General features: G+C 38.1%; 1 protein-coding gene across 1 annotated transcript; it reads left to right on the top strand.

The window, feature by feature from the left end:
- The first annotated feature begins 4,853 nt into the window (after positions 1-4,853).
- Positions 4,854-21,918, top strand: LOC144073502 (diacylglycerol O-acyltransferase 1-like). The gene is made up of 17 exons (XM_077599372.1): positions 4,854-5,332; positions 8,053-8,140; positions 10,126-10,166; positions 10,391-10,476; positions 12,758-12,810; positions 13,317-13,422; positions 16,494-16,622; positions 16,762-16,830; positions 16,911-17,014; positions 17,234-17,272; positions 17,381-17,422; positions 17,504-17,548; positions 17,693-17,805; positions 18,069-18,134; positions 20,099-20,186; positions 20,286-20,348; positions 20,826-21,918. Exons 1-17 carry the CDS (start codon positions 5,100-5,102, stop codon positions 20,973-20,975), a joined length of 1,515 nt encoding a protein of 504 aa, XP_077455498.1. The 5' UTR covers positions 4,854-5,099; the 3' UTR covers positions 20,976-21,918.
- The last annotated feature ends 1,019 nt before the right edge of the window (positions 21,919-22,937 follow it).

Genomic DNA, 22,937 nt, shown 5'->3' with positions numbered 1-22,937 from the left:
GCATCTGTAATGTTATTCTGGTTTCTCAGTTAAATGCAAAGAGGAATATTTTACTTTACAGTCATTCATTTCGTTTTACACATACACACATTTTTACTTCTTATTTTTTTTACTTATAGGCAGAATCCACACCTGGCTAAGGCTGAGATTTAAATTCCACTGTTAACATATGCCCCAACATAAGCAATATATATCATTATTTATTAATAAAAAAAAAGCAGTAGTGCTTCACAAAATATTGCTCTTAGCACTTCAAACTGAAACCACAGCAGAATACCAAATATACTTTATCTCACCATTTTGGTTTCTATTGCCGTTTATTTCGTCAACAACTAGGCCTCAGATGGCTGAAGCAAAGTGAAATCATCCATTCCAGCTGGATTACTTTTCAGGTCAAAATGTCTATGCATGTTACCCCATGGATCACAATGAGCTTTATCTCAGACTGCTTATCTTTCCGCATCATTATTGGTCCATCAAGTCTCCAATATAATCAGCATATGTCTCACTTGTCCCACATTCTAACACCAAATCTGCCACCTCTGAGCGAAACACACATTCTTGCTCAGATTCACACCCACACATAAACCAAGGTTCACATAGCATCACTCATCTGACCTGAATGACGTTGGGATTGTGGATTTCTCCTGTGCCCATGTTCAAGTGACTCATCTATCCTTCCGCTGCTTCATTATAGCCTGCAAGGGCAAACGCTATCTCACACTCCTTCTGCCGCCCCAGCTTGAGGCAGAGAGATGGAGATATAAACAGTACAGTAGGTAGAAAGTGTGATATCGCTCTGTCTTTTGTACCGTCCCCCACCTTCATCTTGCTCTTTTCCCTGGTCTCTATATTTATCTCCTGTCTCCACATCTATAGCTTTAAATCTCTGTCTTGAATCATGCTTGCGTTCCATTTCTTAACAAGCATTATGTGAGTTTTGGGATGTTAAGGTAGCTAAATGCCAACATTTGAATCCCCTAAAGATATATAATTGACTGCAGTGCAAAAATCTCTCAACAACAGAACAAACAAATCCTTTGGAGTTGAAAGGTTAGGCCTCAATGCCCTATATTGCTGCTATATTTAAGGAGATCAAAATCCTTCCACAGAGTCCCCAAATCCTAGAAAAATAGTTTTTCGCGTAAGATGTTAGCTATATAACTAGCTATGTTTTAATCTGTTTGGGATCAAATATATGTGTGGCTTTATGAAGATGTGAAATGCAAAAGAATACAATAAGAGTTGTATTTTTTTTAAGAGCTAGAGTGTGTTCTGCTCAGAGGCACGCATTTTTTGGAGGGGAAAATGTCTTTTGAAGCCCTAGGGTAAGGCATAAATAATGGATTGCTAAAACCTCTTATTCTCTCAATTTTATATGGCTAGCTGTTATCAAAAATAACTGAATCAGTGGCGCATTCGCAGATTTGCACGCAACAGAGTGGTTTCTAGTCTGATGAGGACTCTCTGGTCAAATGTAAAACTACAAACGCCACTTTTCCTCTTTTCCTACTAACTTTAGAAGTGCAATGTCATCACAAAATGAATAATAACATTACAAATAGATGTAAACAATAACAGAAAAGTAGCAAAACTACGCCACAATATTGAGTCTAATTGCACATATTAAATACTAGATTAGATTAGATTAGATAACTTTATTCATCCCATATTTGGGAAATTTCATTGTCACAGTAGCAAGAGGGTGAGAATACAGACACAGGAAAAGATATTTTAGACATAAATAAATAGGTAAAAAATAAGTTATATAAATAGTTTATATTGGATTGGATAACTTTATTCATCCCGTATTCGGGAAATTTCGTTGTCACAGTAGCAAGAGGGTGAGGATGCAGAAAAAGGAAAGGCATATATATATATATATATATATATATATATATATATATATATATATATATATATATATATACATATACATAAATAAGCGTGTTGCTGAAATATATATATATATATATATATTATATATATATATATATATATATATATATATTCACACACACATAGATGTACACCACCGTAATTTACATGTATAGATATTTAAAGTTGTTTATTCATTTTTTTTTATTATTATTATTTTTACATAGTGAGGAAATTTAATGAGGCAGATGGTTCACTCTTGCAGAGTGGTCGACTCTTGAGGACTTGAAAAAGTGTTTTGTTTTGTTTTTCTGAATTCCCACCAATAGAGATTGCAGAAAAAGAAAGAAATTGGCATTCAGGAGTTTAAACCTAGAGTTCTGACAGATTAGCATTCCCGTATGATTAGCATTTTTCCACACATCAAAGGGATACTCAATTCATTTTGATTGTTTGTATCTATATACATGAAATATATTTGAGATTGAGTGCTGAAAAATGTTGGCATAGGCTACATCTCTGAGTAATATCAGTCCCTAAACAAAAGGGGGTCAGGTGATGTCACCTAGAATTATTGCTTTCTGGGCTGCTCTGTCCACTATACAAGGCTAAAACACCGTTAGTAGCTTCTTCCTCCCACTGTGGTTAGGATTATGGTGTAATGGCAACTACGTAACTGTGTTCTTTCTTCCCAGCCTGCCCTTCTGTCAGCCAATCACATTCTATCAGCCAAAGTCTCCACAGTATGGCTTTATCTTAAAAAAAGGCATGATCTCTGTGAATTGTGAATGTAACTCGTGATCTGTTACCAGTGGAATATAGAATTTCACAACAGTTTGGCGTGCCTAGATTTGAAAAAGGGACTATTATAGTGGAAGTCTTGGACATTTCCCACCATGACATAAAACCAGTGTGTTTATGATTGCATCTTCACTGCAATCATGTTTGTGACTTCTTCCCAACCAAATGTGCATTTGTCAAAAATATGTCAACAAAAATGCTCCTCCAGAAGGGTATCTAAAAAAACATGAGTCGGTCTGCTAATAAAACACATAATTATATGTGTTCGAGGGCATACATCAGAGTTAAAAAGTTGCATGTACTGACAGCATAAACTAGCTTTTGATCTTAATCTTGGTTCTCTTATCCCAACATCCATAGGCACCTAAAGCTCATTACTCTAACGGACAGGCATTTCGACAGAGATGTGATAAAGCTCAATCAATGCCAGTGATCACTTGCCACCTTGATCTGTATAAGCATACTGAAAAAGAAACGACAGGAGAGCTATCATTGATGGAACTCTTTCAAGTGGTTCACTAATGATAATAAGGAACAAACACTCAACCTTCCTGTCGAAATAGTAATTTGCGGTTCTGTTTGTTGCTGATTTAGATACATATAGTACATTGAATTTCTATACAGCACGAGCTGGTTAAGAGCTTCCACCATGAGCTGTTGGCCAACCAAATGCCGGGCATATTTAGAAACAGCCGCTTGCTCATACATTCATAGCATGTGATGAACTCATTCTTCAACTATCATAGCAGATATGTTTTTTTAGTATAAAGGGAAGCTTTCACATATGAAGTTCCCAGCCAAGATTTTGACTCAGAATCTCTCAACTGTGCTAACCACAGTTTTACTGTCCTGCAGCTCCTGATCTAATCACAGCAGAAAATAAAATCTGCTTAATCTCGTGTGTCCAAAGTCTACTTCCGATCTGTAAAACTAATAAAACTACAAATCTTTCTAAATGTCCCCATTGGGGGCTGTTATAACAAGGTTACCAGTAAAATTCCCACACTTTCAATCATTTCATGTCAATCATCTGTTCAGAGATTTTTACAGATATATTTCTTTATATGAAGGAGTGGCGTATATATATATCATGTATTTGTCCTTTTTCCACTTTCTATATGACATGTAGCCAGGCAAGTGCATCATTTTATTCCTCTTTCAGCAATCAAAGGTATAGTAGGATTAACTTTTATAGGAATCAGTTGACACTAAGACAAGAGAATAATAAAAACTTAATCATGGATTTTAGAAATGTATTTTCACATGTATTGTTCATGTGGAACATTTTTGATTGGCAATACAGTGAATTCTCTAACGTAAATGTGAAAACAATTGAGGAATTTGGAAAATTTGAGTGCACAATTTTTGACATTTCCATCCACTCGTACACATTTAACAAGTGAATGTACTGATATCCCCATTATAATTTTTAAATACCAGCTCTCAATTGAACTCCTAAATATATTTCAAGCAATGAAGTAAAACTGAGTGAAAATGTGAATATAATGTACTTCACATGTTGATTTATTTACATTGTACGCTACATTATAAAGGCCGGCCCGGTGGATGAGTGGTTAGCGCGTCAGCCTCACAGTGGGGGACGTGGGTTCAAATCCAGGTCGGTCCACCTGTGTGGAGTTTGCATGTTCTCTGTGGGTTTTCTCCGGGTACTCTGGTTTCCTCCCACATTCCGAAGACATGAATGGTATGATGATTGGACACTCTAAATTGCCCATAGGTATGAATGTGAATGGTTGTTTGTCTCCTTGTGCTCAGCGATTGGCCGGCCACCAATTCAGGGTGTTCCACACCTCTGGCCCGGAGTCAGCTGGGATAAGATCAAGCACCCCCCACGACCCTAGTGAGGATAAAGCAGTTCAGAAAATGAGATGAGAGATGAGCTACGTTTTAATTATTATTTTAAGTAGTGTGCGTGGTTGTGTATGTGTGGGCGAGGGGGCGTGTCCCTTCATCCGCCCTGTGCAGACAGCGTGAAATGCATGTTTTAGGGATACAAGAAAATAAGCAAGTAAAAACAACTGGGAAAAAGTAGTTATCAAAAAAAGATATATCACCCCAACATAAGAAAAAGAAAAAGGAGCAACATCAAATTGAGAAAAAATGTAGTTAAAGTGTCAGATTACAGCGCTGCCTTCGTGTTGCGTCACCGTCACACTGCAGTGACATCTACAACCCCCTACCTATTTTGAGACAGTGCGGAAATACAAATTCTGGGAAGATTTTTGATTTTTGTACCACTACTGACTGGACTACTACTTTTATTTACTTGGCGCAGTCACACAGGCCGGGCGAGGCAATATAGAGAGTAGTAACTATGCTAGTTCTCGAAGCAAACCACCGGCGTAAACAACAGGCTTAAAACTTTTCTTGTATTTATTTTTTATTTTCCCCCGGGCACCATGGTAGAATCGGAACCTACCGGGGCCTTAAGTCGCAGGCGAAGGGGTACTTTTGCGGCAGCGAAAGGACTTAGTATACAGCCGATGAATGAGAAGTGTTCGTCGTCGACGGGTCAACTGTCGCTGATCGTTGGGAGAAAGACAGACAGCCAACCCGGCAAAGTTGAGGCAGCTGGGCCAACAAGCAAGAGTGACAAAAAGAAACGCAAAAATGACATCAATGAAAGATTAAGGTGAGAAAATAACGGAAATCCACTTTGGATTGTAGTTTCTTTGAAATAATAATAATAATCGGACATAGGCCATGTCGTCATTACCACAACACAAAAAAGCCTACTTGTCATCACACGCAGAAACTGCGTGTGACGAAATTGATGGTGCTTCTCCATAAGCTACGTTTAATCGGCAAAAGACCTAAATAAGTGTAAGTTACGGACTTGTAATTTGTCATTCCGCTGTTGTGAATACAGGTCGCTTACCTCTCGATTACATACAGGTCGCTTACCTCTCGATTACCGCACACTGTCTGCCACTTACCTTCCTTCAAGTCAGCTAGGAGGCGGCAGATCACCAACCAAACATCTATTCATATGCCGCAGAAGGGAATGTGTGTATGTTAGCGCGAGTTTAGATGTCTGATGGATGTGGGGAAAAAACTGTCCTTAAGCCTATTTGTCCGAGCTTTGTGGGACCTATAGCGTCTGCCAGAGGGCAGCAGCTGGAACAGATTGTGACCAGGGTGGTAAGGGTCCCCTATGATGTGCTTGGCTCTGCTGAGGTAACGCGGGCTGGCAATGTCTTCAAGTGAGGGCAGAGAGCAGCCGACAATCCTCTGGGCAGTGTTAATCACTTTCTGCATGGCCTTTTTGTCTGCCGCCGTGCTTCCAGCGTACCACACTGTGATGCCGTACGCCAGGATGCTCTCTACAGTGGTTCTATAGAAGGTTCTCAGAAGATTGGAGCCCAAGTTGTTCTTCCTGAGCACCCTGAGGAAATGGAGTCGTGTCTGAGCCTTCTTCACCACTGCCGTGGTGTTTGTAGACCATGAGAGCTTGTCCGTGACGTGGACCCCCAGGAATTTAAAGGACTGGACCCTGTCTACACATACTCCATTTATGAGGAGTGGGGCCAGATCTGTGCCGTGTTTGCGAAAGTCCAAGATTATTTCTTTAGTTTTCGTGGTGTTCAGTGTGAGATTGTTCACCGAGCACCACGAAGACAAATTGTTGACCTCATCTCTGTAAGCCGACTCATCCCCTCCTGAGATGAGTCCGACCACAGTGGTGTCGTCAGCGAATTTGATGATGGCGTTAGACTGGTGGGTGGGTGCACAGTCGTAGGTGTACAGGGAGTACAGAAGAGGACTCAGTACACAGCCTTGAGGGGAGCCAGTGCTTAGTGTAATGGAGGAAGAGAGGTGGGGACCAAGTCTAACAGTCTGTGGGCGGTTGGACAAGAAGTCCTTTATCCAGCAGCAGATTGAAGAGGATAGTCCAAGGTGGGAGAGTTTGTCAGTCAGAATGTCCGGTTTTATGGTATTGAAGGCTGAGCTGTAGTCAATGAAGAGCATCCTCACGTAGTTCCCAGGGTGTTCCAGATGGCTCAGTGCTGTATGAAGAGCAATGGCAATAGCATCATCAGTGGACCTGTTTGCCCTGTAAGCAAACTGGTGAGGGTCAATTGAGGGAGAGATTGTATTCCTGATATGGCGGGCTACCAACTTTTCAAAGCACTTCATGATCACAGGCGTGAGGGCAACAGGCCTATAATCATTCATGCTGCCAATGGTTGGCTTTTTGGGGACAGGGATGATGGTGGCAGATTTCAGACAAGATGGAATGATGGATAGTTGCAGGGAACAATTGAAAATATTTGTGAAGACTCCAGCCAGCTGGTCAGCACAGGCTTTGAGCACCTTCCCAGGTACTCCGTCAGGGCCCGCAGCCTTCCTGGTGTTCACAGACCGCATTACCAGTCTCACTTCCTGTTCCCGGAACGTCAGTGTATTGCTGCAGGGTGGTGGTGGGGGTGTTGAGACCGGGCCTGATTTGTCAGTCTCAAAGCGGGCAAAGAAACGGTTCAAATTCTCCGCTAGTGAGGCATCTGCATTAACAGACATAGTATTGTTGTTGTAGTTGGTTATATGTCGTATTCCTTGCCACATCTTCTTTGGGTTATTTTCTGTGAAGTGCTCCTCAATTTTTTGGTATATGCTGCCTTGGCCTTTTTAATGCCTCTTTTCAGCTCAGCTCTGGCAGCGCTATATTTTATCTTGTCCCCTGATCTAAAGGCGGAATTACGGCATTTGATGAGTGCCTGTGTCTCATTGGTCATCCAGGGTTTTTGGTTAGGAACAGACAGGGAGGAACAGACAGGGAATGGAGCGAGCCTCGGGCATAATGGCCCAAAGTGTAGACGGCAAGAGAATCATTCTAGATCTACCTTTGCAAGAAGACTAAATATATAATATATCTGTCATCTCATCTCAATTTCTGAAACGGTTTATCCTCACTAGGGTCGCGGGGGTGCTGGAGCCTATCCCAGCTGACTTCAGGGCAGAGGCGGGGGACAACCTGAATTGGTGGCCAGCCAATCGCAGGGCACAGGGAGACAAACAACCATTCATGCACACACTCATACCTTGGGGCAATTTAGTGTGTCCAATCAGTCTACCATGCATGTCTTTGGAATGTGGGAGGAAACCGGACTACCCGGAGGAAACCCACGCAGGCCTGAGGCAAAGTAGCAAACTCCACACAGGTGGACTGACCTGGATTTGAACCCAGGATCACAGATGATGCAAATCTCTTTCTGTCCAATACGTTAAAATTCAGCACTTGAATACCTACTAACTACATGTTGCTGTTTCAACCGTGTCAAAATGCCATCAAAATCTGACATAGTCCTAGTGAAATTACACATTCATCTAACACTTTTTTTTAACCCAATCAAGCTGCCACAAGACGCAAGAATCCCTGTTGACTTCATCGAGTGGGTACAATAACTACAGAGGGATTCTAAACTGGTGTGTGGTGATGCTGGTAAGACCACCATAACATGTTGATACAACTCTACGCATTTTCTATACGGCTTGAGTTACATTTCAAAAGTAGCCCTCCCGTCAGGCTGAAAGACACCCAAGACTGGTTGCCAGCAGATAATAGCGCAAGCACATAAACAGTCATTTATTGAAAATTTAGTCCTTCTTTAGCCTAGTATTCTGCTGCCTGGTGGGTGAATGGTTGGCACTAAAGCAGGAGTGGGAAAACCGGTCCTCAAGAGCCGCTGTGGGTGCAGGTTTTTGTTGCGACCGATCCAGCAAAGGCACTTTAACCAATGAGATTTACGCAGAAAACAAGAAGTGCCTTACTGCAATCCACTGATTGCACTTGTAGGACACTAGATTGGTGAAAAGGTGTCCTCTTTATGGTTTGGAATAAAAACCTGCACCCACTGCAACCCTTTGTGGAACAGTTTGCCCACCCCTGCACTAAATGTCTTTGAGTTTCTCAGCTTCTGTGTGGAGTTTTCATGCAGGATTTCAAAAATCTATCTGCTGGCTGCACAGAAGACAATAAATTCTTTATTGTGTATGAATGTGAGTGTGAAAGGTTATCTTTCTGTATATGAACTGCGATTGCTGTGAACTAGTCTTGTCTCTATTGTGTAACGTGGCTCTTGCCTGAGTCAGCTAGGATTGGCTCCTGCTCCCCCGTAACCTATCCGAAGAAAAGTGCTATAGAGAATGAAAGTAAGATGAAAATAGCTCTGGGTTTGTTGTTTTGGAAGAAAGGTGAAGTGTCCAAAGAAAATCAACCACCATCATCAGGAATCAAACACGCACCCACCTGCACTGAAGTCAAGCGAGTGAACCACTATACCATCAAGCAGCTTAGTTACAAAACAAGTTCAAGGTTATGTTAACCTTAACTAATCTTAATTCGCTAACAGAAATTTTAATGGAAAACTTATTCATGAACAAAAATGTATTTTTTGGGGGGGCAGGCACAAAAAAATCACTAGTCTCCAAGAGCACTCAGATTGTCCTATTCAGAATTGGTATTTTGGGAACCTAAACACATTATAAATATGCATGATTTATTTGCAATCGATAGTCTCGTTAATGTGCTCTGACTAAATTACGATGGTCAGGTTCATCCCAAGTAAGATAAAACACACTTTTTTTTACACACAACATAGATTTCTATCAGGTATGGCACAATGATTCCACACAAGGTAAATATGTCAAAACATTTTACAGAATTTCTTCTTATTTGCTCAAAGAAGGGACTGAATAATGGGACCAGGGATGAGGCTGTAGCAAAGCCTGGCTGCTGCTAATCCAGCCTTTGAACACAGATCGTGGTGTTCATCACAAGAGGTTTTCCCTTCATTCCTACTGAACTTCTGTCCCATCCCCAGGCATCGAGCCTTTGTGTGGGGTAATGAGATATCACCAACCATTCACAAATAAAGAAAGTGAGCAAGGGAGATTAAAAAGAGAGTGACGAGGAAAAAGTGGGATGAAGTGGAAGAAAAAGTTATGAGGAGGGAACGAACATTGAAGAAAATGGAAGCTCTATTCCAGGGGTGTCAAACCGGTCCTCAAAGGGCCGCAGTGGGTGCAGGTTTTCATTCCAACTCAACAAGAGGATACCTTTTGCAAGTGTAATCAGTTAATTAAAGTCAGGTGCTACTTATTTTAGAAGACACCTGATTGGTTAAAATGTCGGCACTGGATCGGTTGGAACAAAGACCAGGACCCACTGCGGCCCTCGGTGGAAACGGTTTGAGACATGTGCCTATTCCATTAATTAAAAAAATGACAGCACAAGCATAAACATTCATTTTGCAAAGGAAATACCGAAATTTTTTGGACTACAAATCATAACTGGATTAATGGTTTTAATGGCCGAAAAAGCATCGTGCTCACTTGTGGAAAGACAGACATTATGGTTGGGTTATGATCAGGTAGGGCCTATAGTACTGAATTTACAGTACATGTAACTTTTATTTGTTGTTTTAGGTACTTAGTAATGCCCGTCTCTTCCTAGAAAACCTGTTAAGGTAAGCAAACTTTTCTTTGAATCCAGTTTTGTTAGCATACGACTGCATAATCTTTTCATTCCATTTCATTTCGCGGGTTAGGGCTAGTACATTTTAACGCCATTGTAACATCTTGGATAACTCAAGCTAAGCCTACCATGGGAGATGCCTTTTTTCCATTACAATATAATAGACAACTCTGGTGTCCTTTTTTGTATGTTTTTAATAAAATTCTCTTTTAACAGATACGGGATTCTAGTGGACCCAATTCAAGTGGTTTCCTTGTTCTTGAAGGATCCCTACAGCTGGCCTGCGGTGTGCCTAATAATTGGTAAGTAATATTACTCCAAAGGCAAAAAAAATTGCATTATTTACAATAATGTGGCTTGAACATTTGTGGCCTGTTATAGGAAAAACATTTGGAAGTAGTCCAGACAGTATTCAAGATGAAAGAAAATAGTTCACTCAGTTGATAGTTTGGGAATTTACATTTCATAATTAAAAAATACTTAAATGTCTCTTTGGTCAATTCATAGTTTCATTATTATGAAATCAAAATTGCCACATTTTTATAAAAGGCAAACGTCAGAAATGATCTCAAAATACAGCAAAAATAAATACTTATTTCATTACCCTTTTCATAAATATTAACAAGTGGAATACGTAATTTAAAAATATTTATATAAACATCAAGATTTCATTTTCCCAAATCCGTACACATTCTAATAATTCTGTCACTATAAGTTACATTTAGGCAGGAGAATGTGTACACATTTTTTGCCATACTCCTTGTAATTCTATCATGGTTCATTGCCATTTCTCTGACTAGTCTACTGCCAAAAATGCTGCCCTCTGATTGGTTTATTTTCACATGGACTGTGTTGAGGGATAGAGCCAGGACAGGTTTCATGGTCAGAAAACATGCTGTGTTTCTTTTTGCAAATGCATACTTTTTGACTGATTCTCTTGGTAACAAAATCCGATTGATTAAGATTTAAACGCTTTTTCCAAGAAGAGTTTGCTGGCCATCATCTCTTTTAGGCTTTCTCTTTGGATTGTGCTGAGAAGAAAAGAGTAAATATTCTCTATACATAGATCTACTTTAGTATGTATATGTATATATACATATATGTATACGTGTATATATATATATATATATATATATATATATATATATATATATATATATATATATACTTATATACACATACATATATATGTATTTATATGTATATGTGTGTATATATATGTATATATACATATATGTATGTGTATATATGTGTATACGTATATATATATACTTATATACACGTACATATAAATGTATATATGTATATATATATACATATATATATGTATATATGTGTATACGTATATATATATATATATATACTTATATACACATACATATATATGTATATAGTATATATGTATTTATATATATGTATATGTGTGTATATATATGTGTGTATATATATATGTATATGTATATATAGATATGTATATATATATATGTATATTTAGGTCATTTGAATACTGGCATGGAGATTTGACGCCTAAGGAAATATACCTTTTTGTAATTAAGCTATACTGTACACTATTAGACTAGCAATAAACTGAATTTAACTTGAACAGCATAGACACGAGGAGAAAGTGTCTTAGGAACTATCCTTGGTTATGGACCTGAACAGGCACATAAATATTTCTTCCAATGTTTAATGTGAACGGCTGCAGTGGTGCAGCTCAATTTGTCTCATGAGGGCTGCCCACTTGGCCTATATTCTCATATACTGCAAAGATACGTTATGCTGCAACAGACAAAAAGCAACATATGCCTCTTTTATACCACCTGATCATCTTTACTTAACTTTTTCCAATACTTGTCCCTCCTATTTGCCAAGTACAGCTTTTGTATCAATTTTTTCTCTGTGCTTTGAATTGCAGCTATGCTAATAACCCTTCTAAACAATTGAGACAGCACACAAAGCAAGAATTTCACTGTGCCATTTAATTGGGAGTTAAACCTGATGATTTACTTTGTTTTAACACTTGGTATTGTTAAATTTACCGGAGGCGGTGGAGGTATTTTTTTAAATGTATTTTACTACTACCTGTAATGGGGAATGGACCCACTTGGAGGGAAACCTGATGGACATAAGGGATTGGTGGACTAAAGTGTTTTTAATAAACAAACTGTTCTTCATCAAACAAAACTCTACCAGATAAAAATAGGGCAATATGGAAAGCAACAGATAAAAGAGAAAAAAACAAACTTACCCGGGAAAACACAAGGAGGTACAAGGCACGAAGAGATAACCATGAAGGCACGTGAAACCAGGACATAAAGAGGACAAAAAAACGATCCGACCAGGGTTAGACAATGACAAAGGGCTTAAATAGACAAATGGGGGTTGGCGAGACAATCAGGAATTGGTGGGTGAGACGAACACAAAATCAGTTGCTCAATTTCTCCCATAAGACATTGCCATAATTTGTAAAACTAGGTGTGTTATCTTTTCCATGATAATCTGTGACACATGCTATTGTGTATGGACACTTGTGCTTTGTAGAGAAAGACAATGTCATTTGTTGACTTTCATTGTTTCCAACAGTGTCCAACGGATTTATCATGGTGGCTCTTTATACGGAAAGACAGTTGTCAAAGGTAATTACACAAAAAAATGTGCATTCTTCAATGTACTTTAACACCACACATTGACTGATCATTCATTATGTCAGTTATTGTATTAGTCATTTTCTAAAACATCTTTTAATACTGATTAACTCACCCTTGCCAGTATAACTCCAAATTATTTTCTGCACATACATTGTCAGCCTTTTAAATGTTACCTTTTTGAAGCCATAATTGTGATAATTGTGACCTGATTTTGCTATCCAAAATTAAAATTATATTAACGTTTTTAGTGACATCATTTTTTTGCCAATTAGTTAATACTTAAAAATGGTAAAAACTATTTTATAAAGCAATAGTTTTTTTAACCCAAGTCGACTCGTCTGAAAATTACGGCCTCAATTTCCAATCATATTATCAGATTATGAACATCTCTGGTCTTAATATATTATACTTCAGGTATCTGATCAATCTCACTGTATATTTGATGTTAGGTACAAGCAATTGTGCTGACCTGGTGTCTTTCTCCTACTGCCTAGGGGTCATTCAGTGAGGGTGTTGGCTGTCTCTTCCATAGTGTTAATTTGGCTGTTATGTTAACATTCCCTGCTGCAGTGGTCCTCTTAGTGCCCTCCACGACCCCAGGTAAAATATATTTTTTAACTTTTTAAAAAAGACTACTAATTAGTAGCTAATGAGATAGGAATGTGGCCGGATAATTGAGTGCAGTGCTGCATTGTCATCCATCCTCTCTGAGCACCTGCAACATTACTACATTATGTACAAAACAGAAAATAATGTCTTTGCATTTGAGATTAGGGGGTTTACTTGTCTTTGTCCTTCAAAGTGAATGTGATTGAAGAATGTGTCCTATAATCCTGACATAATTGGAGCTGGTGAGTGAAATAATGGATCAGTTGGTCATGACTGGATTGTTTTCATCTGACATAGAAAGGAGAGTACACTAGATTCCCAATTTATGAACATCGGATTTGCCACTATTCGGGAGTACGAAACCCAGCTGACTAGTCTATATTTTCATGTACCGTAGTTTCACAAAGCCTACAAAGTCTAACATTTTCTCTAAATTGCAATCAGTCAGTGCACTTTGGGTATGCACTAAATCCAAAATTCTGTAGATGTAACTGTATGAGCCTGACCCCTTGACTGTGATTCAATTTCTGTATAGAGAAAAAGGCCTGACGTGAAAGGGGGTACCAATACAAATGTATTTACGGATGCATTCTTCCTTTAACGTGTGGCGGATGAATGCAATAAAATAAAAAATAGTCCACCAACATATAAACCAAGAGTGTCAAACTCGGGTTGGTTTGCGGGCCGCATTAACGTCAACTCGATCTCATGTGGGCCAGACCATTTTAGATATAATTTTTTTTAAATCGGATTAAAAGAACTAGATCAAAAATCCTAAATCTTCAGTTTTTTTCATAGATCTAGAACAATGTTTATTTGAGCTTTTTTTCCTTAGTGGGGGAAAACGTCTTTTTAAAGTTATGTTCAATATTAAAGTGGAAAACAGAAAATATTTTTAGATAGCTATTTCTAGATGAAATGCTTTTTGAACTTGGATTAAAAAAATTGCAATTATTGATGTAAAAAAGGGAAAATCAGGAAATATAATACACGTCTATATTCTTTATTTTGAATTTGATCCTAAAAGAGAAAGTCGGGACTCATGATTTACTTTCTCGGGCTGCACAAAATGATGTGGCGGGCCAGATTTGGCCCCCGGGCCGCCACTTTGACACCTGTGATATAAACCATGATTTTTTTTGTTAAATTAATAATTATAATTATACTTTTAGCCACCAGGTGTGACGTCTCCGTGCACTTGTATTTGTAGATGTGGAGGCCCTCAGTAACTTCTTCTTCTTCCTGTTTTTTTCGAAATAGTCCAAAGGCTCGTTTTTACATGCAGAGAGCTTGTTCTCCAAACAGTGAAGTAGTTTTGAAGGCTTCATTTCCTCATTTGAAAGCTAGTCACTGCATATTATGCAAAGGGGGTTAGTGCATGAGAATCACCTGTCTCAATAAATCCATGTTTAAATAGGTCTCCTGATAATGTCTGTTAAATATCTTTTTTTCTTTCCAAAGGTATTATCTGTCACTTTGTTTTTTTCTATCTTCTGTGGGTTTAACAATAGCGTTAATGCATGTGGATGAATGAGGTTTCAATAGGGAAACATTATGTCATAGAAAAGCAAATCATTAAAAAAAATCTGACTCAGATAATAAATAATAGCAAAATTATCTAGTAATTTATTTCAGGAGTATTTGACTTCAAATTTGTCTGAAAATGTCAGCTCCTCGGAGTGTTTCATTTTCAGTGTGTAAACATTATTTTACTCGTAGACATTATATTTCACATCATCATCAATACTAAACAAATAGTACTATTATTTAAAATTTTCTGATGCTTTTTGTCATTTGGTAGCCACCTGTTCTCCATCCACCTTTAGATGTAGGTGGACTAGTCTTAGTGACTTGCTTGAGGAATTGCCCTTCCTGTATTGTCATGACTACAATGACCCGTTATAGCAATGCTTTAGTCTCCAGGATGTGCAGGTCTGTTTTGCAAAGCGTGTGCGTGTGTGTATTTACAGACCTCCCAGAAACCTGTGCACAGAAATCCCAACCTTTGGCTGGGCGCACAGCTTTTTAAAGTTGTTTTGCCCTTCCTCGTAATCAACTGACAGATGTAAATAACATCCTCATCAAGGTTACTGTTGTCGCCTGACCCCCAAAAGTTTTACACCATTAACATATTCCAGTATGATGAGTACAGATTCTTGGCATTGCTGCGGTCCTTTAGTCATCGCTCTCGTGCAGCCATGTATAATTTTATGAGACATATTATGAAGCCGATAATGGGTTTCTTGCAAATGCATGGTAATTTGGTTGTTCTATTGCATGTATTGCTCTGAGATGTTGACTTGGCCTTGAGATTAGTTTAATGTCCAAACACCATAAAAGGCAGAAAGTGTCGCTTCGGCTTTTGGTCCCTTCTCCCCCCCCCCTTCCCTCTGGTCCTGTCTTCTCCTCTTACTGGGAGGTGAATGAGTAAAGGAGTCAGCCCATCTGTCTGTTCTCCTCCTCGCTCTGCAGTTCACACCGGAAGGACAGTACAAGAGGGCAGGTGTGTGTGCGTGTGTATGTGTGTGAGTGTGCTGTATGAGTATACGTCCAACAGTATGTGCACATGAACATAGACGCCTGTGAAAAGGGATAGAAGAGCCAAACTACAGTCTTTGTTATGATAAAACATGTCCACCCCAAATTTCATACTTTGATTACCGTTGATCTTTGAGTTTTGCACAACATTTCACCAAAAATATTTCTGCCACTGTTAGTTTATGGCAAGGATAGAATGGTTACGTCATTATCAGGTGTGTGTCACTATGATCCCCAGTAGCTGTCCGCAGGCGACGTTAGCCAGAGAGACAGATGGGAAACAAATAGGATCGGCTGTTATTTGACGCCAGGTGTTCTGACCTGCATCTGACCCCGTTGGTGCAAAAATCTTCATTCGCAATCTTTACTGCATGTGCGTAATTGTATTAGTTCATGAGATGAAGTGAATGCGGCTCAATTGTAGTCAGACTAAAACTATTGTTGGTGCACTGTACATGTCATTGTGCAGTTCAGCGCATTGAATGCTAATGTGCCTCCTGTCATCCTGTCTTACTCTTCTTCAGCTGGAGGTGTGATCGTGCTCGGTACTTACACCATTCTCTTCTTAAAGCTCTACTCCTACAAGGAAGTCAACATGTGGTGCCGGGAGATGAGCGTCATTAAGGCCAAGAAACTGGCGAGGTCACTGTCTTGTAAGTTAGAGACACAGTGGCGTAATCATTGGCGCATGTTCTTCCACTGACATCTGCTGCTAGGGATATGTTATTGCAGCATCTCTTATTCAGTATTTTTTCAGGGATAAATAAATCATGTATTTTTTTTCCTCCACAGGTCCAACATCACACTACTCTAATGGAAACGACCTTAAAGTTTGTTACCCTGGTAACCTTACAATAAGAGGTACAGAAAGGCATTTTTGGCTGCTTATTTTTGTTCCAGTTTATTTATAATATATATTTAAAATGTTTGTGTATATGTAGACCTTTACTACTTTAGTTTTGCTCCGACTCTTTGCTACGAGCTCAACTTCCCCCGTTCTCCCACCATCCGAATGAGTTTCCTGCTCAGAAGACTTTTTGAGATGGTAGGAGAGATTTTACTCACCAGTAATTATTATGTATTACGTGACTTGATTTCAGGAAATTGGATTGCATAAAAATCTAGACAGTAATTACTATTTGAGGGAAAATAACAGGTCACGGATGGCTTCTGTGGCGTGTTTATGAATAGTACATTTTGTGGTTGGGTGGTAATGAATAAAATGGCATATTTGTGTTTTATGTTTTATTATGTTTGTCTGCAGCTATTCCTCATTCAGATGTTAGTGGGTCTAACTCAGCAGGTACATTTGCCTTATAATAACTTCATTATCTCTTTATGAAATTGAAAATTATAGCACACTTTAAGTCGTAATAGTAAACACTACCGTTTTTACTTCTCTCTCTTCTAGTGGATGATTCCTATCATTCAAAGTTCCATGAAGCCACTGGAGGTGAGAATCGAGTAGGTCAAAGAGTTTCTTGATAGCTTCAAGCATTGCTACTCCTGCTTTTTCATTTTTCTTTCATTGTAGGACATGGATCTATCTCGGATGGCTGAGAGACTCTTGAGATTGGCTGTGAGTGACACAAGATTTATTTGTTGTATTGTGTTTTGCAGATAACACATATCAAGCTGTTCATTTTTGTATTTTTTCACACCATACATTCTTCTATTCTTCTTCTTATGTTCACTGTGTGTGGATCACTCCGTCTCTCCAAAGGTTCCAAACCACTTGCTTTGGTTAATGTTTTTCTACTGGTTCTTTCACTCTTCTTTGAACTTCACGGCAGAGCTTCTACGTTTCGGAGACCGTCAGTTCTACCAAGACTGGTGGTAAATATTAGCCTCTGCGGATTTTGTTATTTTTATTTTTATTAATTTTCTTTGGCGTGGTAAAGTGTCATTGTACTAAATTGTGGCTCTGAACATCGTGAGTGACATTTGATCATTTTCCAAAGCCTAGGAGGTGTGAAAGGGTATTAAAAATGTCTGACAGGAAGCGTTTTCTGTCAGTATTAATGAAAGTGTCATACTGACTGATCCATTATTTAGGTTCTGTAAAGCCTTAGTATCCTTTTTGCCGGCTCATCTTTCAGGAACTCTGAGTCAGTGACATATTTCTGGCAGAACTGGAACATCCCCGTTCACAAGTGGTGTCTCCGGTGAGTTATTCACACTTAAACTTGAAGAAGGAGCGGCAAAATTCAGCAAAATAAAGTCAGGGAAGCATTTGGTTTGACGCAAGTAGACTGTGCATGACATCATTGGTATTCCTATACAAAGAGTTACCAGTTTGTAGAATTCTAAAGCACATATTTTATTCAAAGATCTCTACTGCGCACACTGTTTTCAGGTTTTCTTCTTATGTTTTCCTTAAATATCAATTCCAAGCATTCGTATCTTACCACTGTCTTTGGTTGCCCTTTTCAGGGGAGACATGATTAATGTTCACTTGTAAAGACAAACGCTTTGGGTTGACTTTGGTACCAAATGAGACAATGAGAGCATTTTGTTGATCCGAAATATTCGTATGGCCCCCTTGTGGGACCCCGAGACAATTGGGTAGACGAGTCGAAACAGAGAGTGATGGCAAGGCACTTAGCAGGATGTAGAGACACGGAAACGCTAAGCGAGAGAGGAAATTTTCTATAGATGTTGTTAGTTTTGTTTTCTCGCATGAAGATGCTTGGTTCGTGCAAAACAAAAACATCTCCTTTCACTGCTTCATTTTTCCAATCAGGAAAATAAACAGTAAATCAGTAACAGGACAATCTCAATTAATGTACAACCCTTGCATTCCTATGAATGTAAATTGATTAATCGGAATGTTTAGATCACATGTGTCAAAGTGGCGGCCCGGGGGCCAAATCTGGCCCGCCGCATCATTTTGTGTGACCCGGGAAAGTAAATCATGAGTGCCGACTTTCTGTTTTAGGATCAAATTAAAATGAAGAGTATAGATGTATATTAAATTTCCTGATTTCCCCCCTTTTAAATCAATAATTGTAATGTTTAAATCATTTTTTTCTGTGTATTTAGTTAAATTTAGTAAAATCTAAAAATATATAAAAAAAGCTAAAATAAACATTGTTTTAGATCTATAAAAAAACTGAATATTCAGGGCTTTTAATCCAGTTCTTTTAATCCATTTATTAAAAAAAATCTAAATATTATATCTAAAATGGTCCGGCCCACGTAAAATCAAGTTGACGTTAAAGCGGCCCGCGAACCAACCCGAGTCTGACACCCTTGGTTTAGATCATAATAATTAAGAGACTTTTGACTTGACCTGATTAAAGCTGCATGTAAACGTAGGCAGGTTCTCATGATAATATAGGTGGCAATTATCTGCTATTCTCATATGGTGGGGAGAGTTACTGCTCTGTGATTTACCAATTTAATACCATATTCATTTATTGATTTTCCGAATCGCTCATCCTCACAAGGGTCGCGGGGTGTGTTCGAGCCTATCCCAGCTAACTATGGGCACCAGGCAACGGATATTTTGAATTGTTGGCCAGGTAATCGCAGGGCGCAAGGAGACAGAGAACCATTCACGCTCACACTCACACTTAGGGGCTATTTAGAGTGTTCAACCAGCCTATCAAGCATGTTTTTGGCATGTGGGAGTAAATCGGAGTACCTGGAGAAAACCCACGGTAGCCCGTGGAGAACATGCAAACGCCACATAGTGAGGAACCACTTGGGATCAAACTCTTTACCCCAGAACTGTGACGCTGACGAGCTAACAACTAGGCCGCATAACATATATATATATATATATATATATATATATATATATATATATATATATATATATATATATATATATATATATATGTATATGTATATGTATATGTATATGTATGTATATATATATGTATATATATATGTATATATTTATATATGTATATATATACATATATATGTGTATATATATATACATATATATATATATATATATATATATATATATATATATATATATATGTATATATATATACATATATATATATACATATATATATATATATATATATATATATATATATATATATATATATATATATATATATATATATATATATATATATATATATATATATTCTTCCTATTATTCTTGCAGGCACTTTTACAAGCCGTTGCTGAGGAGAGGTTTTAATAAGATGGTGAGCCAGTCAGCCGTCTTCTTCTTGTCAGCATTCTTTCATGAGGTATATATCTGAGGCTGTGAATTAACCCTGAGCTCAGGGAAACATTTAGAAGCAGATGTCAATTTTCAACTCAATGTGTTTTCCCTTTCACTATGTTAGTATCTGGTGAGTGTCCCACTGAGGATGTTCCGTCTGTGGGCCTTTATGGGCATGATGGCTCAGGTAATCTCATTCTGAATCCAAATGTTATAAATGTATGTATTAATATCATTGATATACGCTACATATTTGTCTTTCCATCATGTGAGTTTAATTGCATGATCTTCCTTGAGCTTTTACAAGTGTTTAAATGACCCTTTTTGGTTCAATTTGCCAAAAAGTAATACTTTTAGTGATTTTCACAATTTATTTGTGCACATAATCACATGCAAAAAATAAGGTTATTCTAGAAAAAGTGTTAATGTTTCATAAATTTATTAAATTTTGCATTTATTGCATTATTAGTATTTACCCCTGTCTATTAGAAATCTGTTACACAACCTCCTTATCTTGAGGTGTGTTGCAATTTTAAGCCACCAAATATGTAACCTTGCCCACCTAACATGCATCGCTACACATTTGATCTCTAATGGAGATAAAGTACCAGAACTTATTTCCCATTTTGAATAAACATCTTTGTTTTTTATTATTTTTCATTAGCTCCCATTAGCTTGGTTTGTTGGACATTACCTGCGGGGAAACTATGGCAACGCAGCAGTGTGGATTTCACTCATAATCGGTCAACCATTTGCCGTCCTGATGTATGTCCATGACTACTACGTTCTGCATTACCGGCAAGAGACTGACTAATGTGAGCATATTTGATTATTCCGTAGTGTCTCACTATTTTACATGCAGACAGACACTTGTGTCCAATTATTACCTTATGGCAGCCATAAGATACCTTGGTGATTGTACGTTTAATTTGGTTCAATAACTCGGGTTTTGTAAGGATGTAGTGCTCAAATGTTTGTTTCTCAGTTCAAAATTATTTAGCTTGTTGTATCACCTCTCGTACACAGATGTTCAAATTCCTTCATATGGCCTCTCAGTCTAAATCTATTAGTTATCTGTTCGGCATATCCTCTTGAGGGTCCGCGGGTGTGCTGGAGCCAATTCCAGCCGACTATAGGTGGGCAAACGCAAGTCACATATAGACAAATTAAAATTTTCACACTCGCAGTCAAACCTACAGACTTTTTTAATGTTCAACCACGAGACATTGCATATATTTTAGGAAGTGGGCGGGAACTAGAATGGCCAGAGGAAAACGCGGGCAGGGAAGAGAGGAGCATTCAAATTTTGCACAGGAAGGAATTAAACCCTTGATCTCTGTTCTGTGAAGTAGAAGTCATACTCTGTCCACGTCACCTTTTTTACACAAACAGACCTATTATCACCTCAAATTAATTATTTGCTGCAATTTGCTATGTCTTTCATTCAGTAGAAAATGACATTTTATGAGTGCAGTTCTATTTATACATTCTCATAAAAGCATGATGTTTCAGACAGTCTTGTTTTTTTCCTCCTCTTTTGTTTACTGTATTTAATGCATTTTTGGGTACCAAATTGAATAATGCTGATTATTAATGGTGTGGTTGTTTAAAGTGCCTCAAAATATCATGAAAATGTTACTGTGAAACTAGTAAACTACAAAATGTTTTGAAGTACATTTTCTTTTTGTTTTTGTTAATGTTAAGATGAAACTAATTGCTGTCAAGTGCCTTAAAAATTAATGTGAATTTACCTTAAACAGTGTTTGTTCTTTTTTTTTCCCCACAAATGTGTTTTAAGACTTGGATGGAGAGCCATATTGAATATAACTAAATTAATTTACAGAGAATAATGATATTTGATTGATTGGTAGACTCACAGATATAGCTAAACTCTAAACAGTCCAATATACCAGAAATACATCTTTTGGTAGGTGTTGATATCACCATGACATGAGGACATATCTGCATGTCTGCTTTTCTTCACATTGACACTGATTTAAATAGAAGACCTTCAAAAAATCACAAGGATTTTCAAGATCTCAGTCTGTGTGTCCCCTCCCTTTCCCCCGACATTAGATGAAACAATCGACCGTGCAAATTACTATAGAGAGTTCACAGCAAACTACATATATCAATGTCATCGAAAATCACAATTGGTCCTCCAGTTGGAAAATGAACTACATCTCAGAAATGCCCGGTAAAGGTACATGACATTATTTAGAGTAATGTTAAGGTCATTCCTGATTTCTAACAATTCTTTTAATTAAGGAAATGTTCGGTAATGCTCCTTATTATTTTTGTAACTATTAAAACTTTACCCGTCAATATTCAATATTCGGCGCAGTAGAAGTAGTAGTAGTCGTCTTCGTCGTAGTAGTAGTATTCTTAGTAGTAGCAGTACTACTAGTAGTAGGTAGTAGTAGTCGCAATACTACTAGTAGTAGTAGTTGCCGTGGTAGTAGTAGTAGAAGCAGTACTATTAGTAGTAGTAGTCGCCGTGGTAGTAGTAGTAGCAGTACTACTAGTAGTAGTAGTCGCCGTGGTAGTAGTAGTAGTAGCAGTACTACTAGTAGTGGTAGTAGTTTTAATACTACTAGTCGTAGTAGTCGCTGTAGTAGTAGTGGTAGCAGTACTACTAGTAGTGGTAGTAGTTTTAATACTACTAGTCGTAGTAGTCGCCGTAGTAGTAGTAGTTGCAATACTACTAGTAGTAGTAGTCGCCGTAGTAGTAGTAATTGCAATACTACTAGTAGTAGTAGTCGCCATAGTAGTAATA

The sequence above is a fragment of the Stigmatopora argus genome, chromosome 4, assembly GCF_051989625.1.
Source record: "Stigmatopora argus isolate UIUO_Sarg chromosome 4, RoL_Sarg_1.0, whole genome shotgun sequence".
Classification (NCBI taxonomy): Eukaryota; Metazoa; Chordata; class Actinopteri; order Syngnathiformes; family Syngnathidae; genus Stigmatopora; species Stigmatopora argus.
Note: the sequence above shows the minus strand (reverse complement) of the source record. Positions and strands in the feature narration are given on the sequence as shown.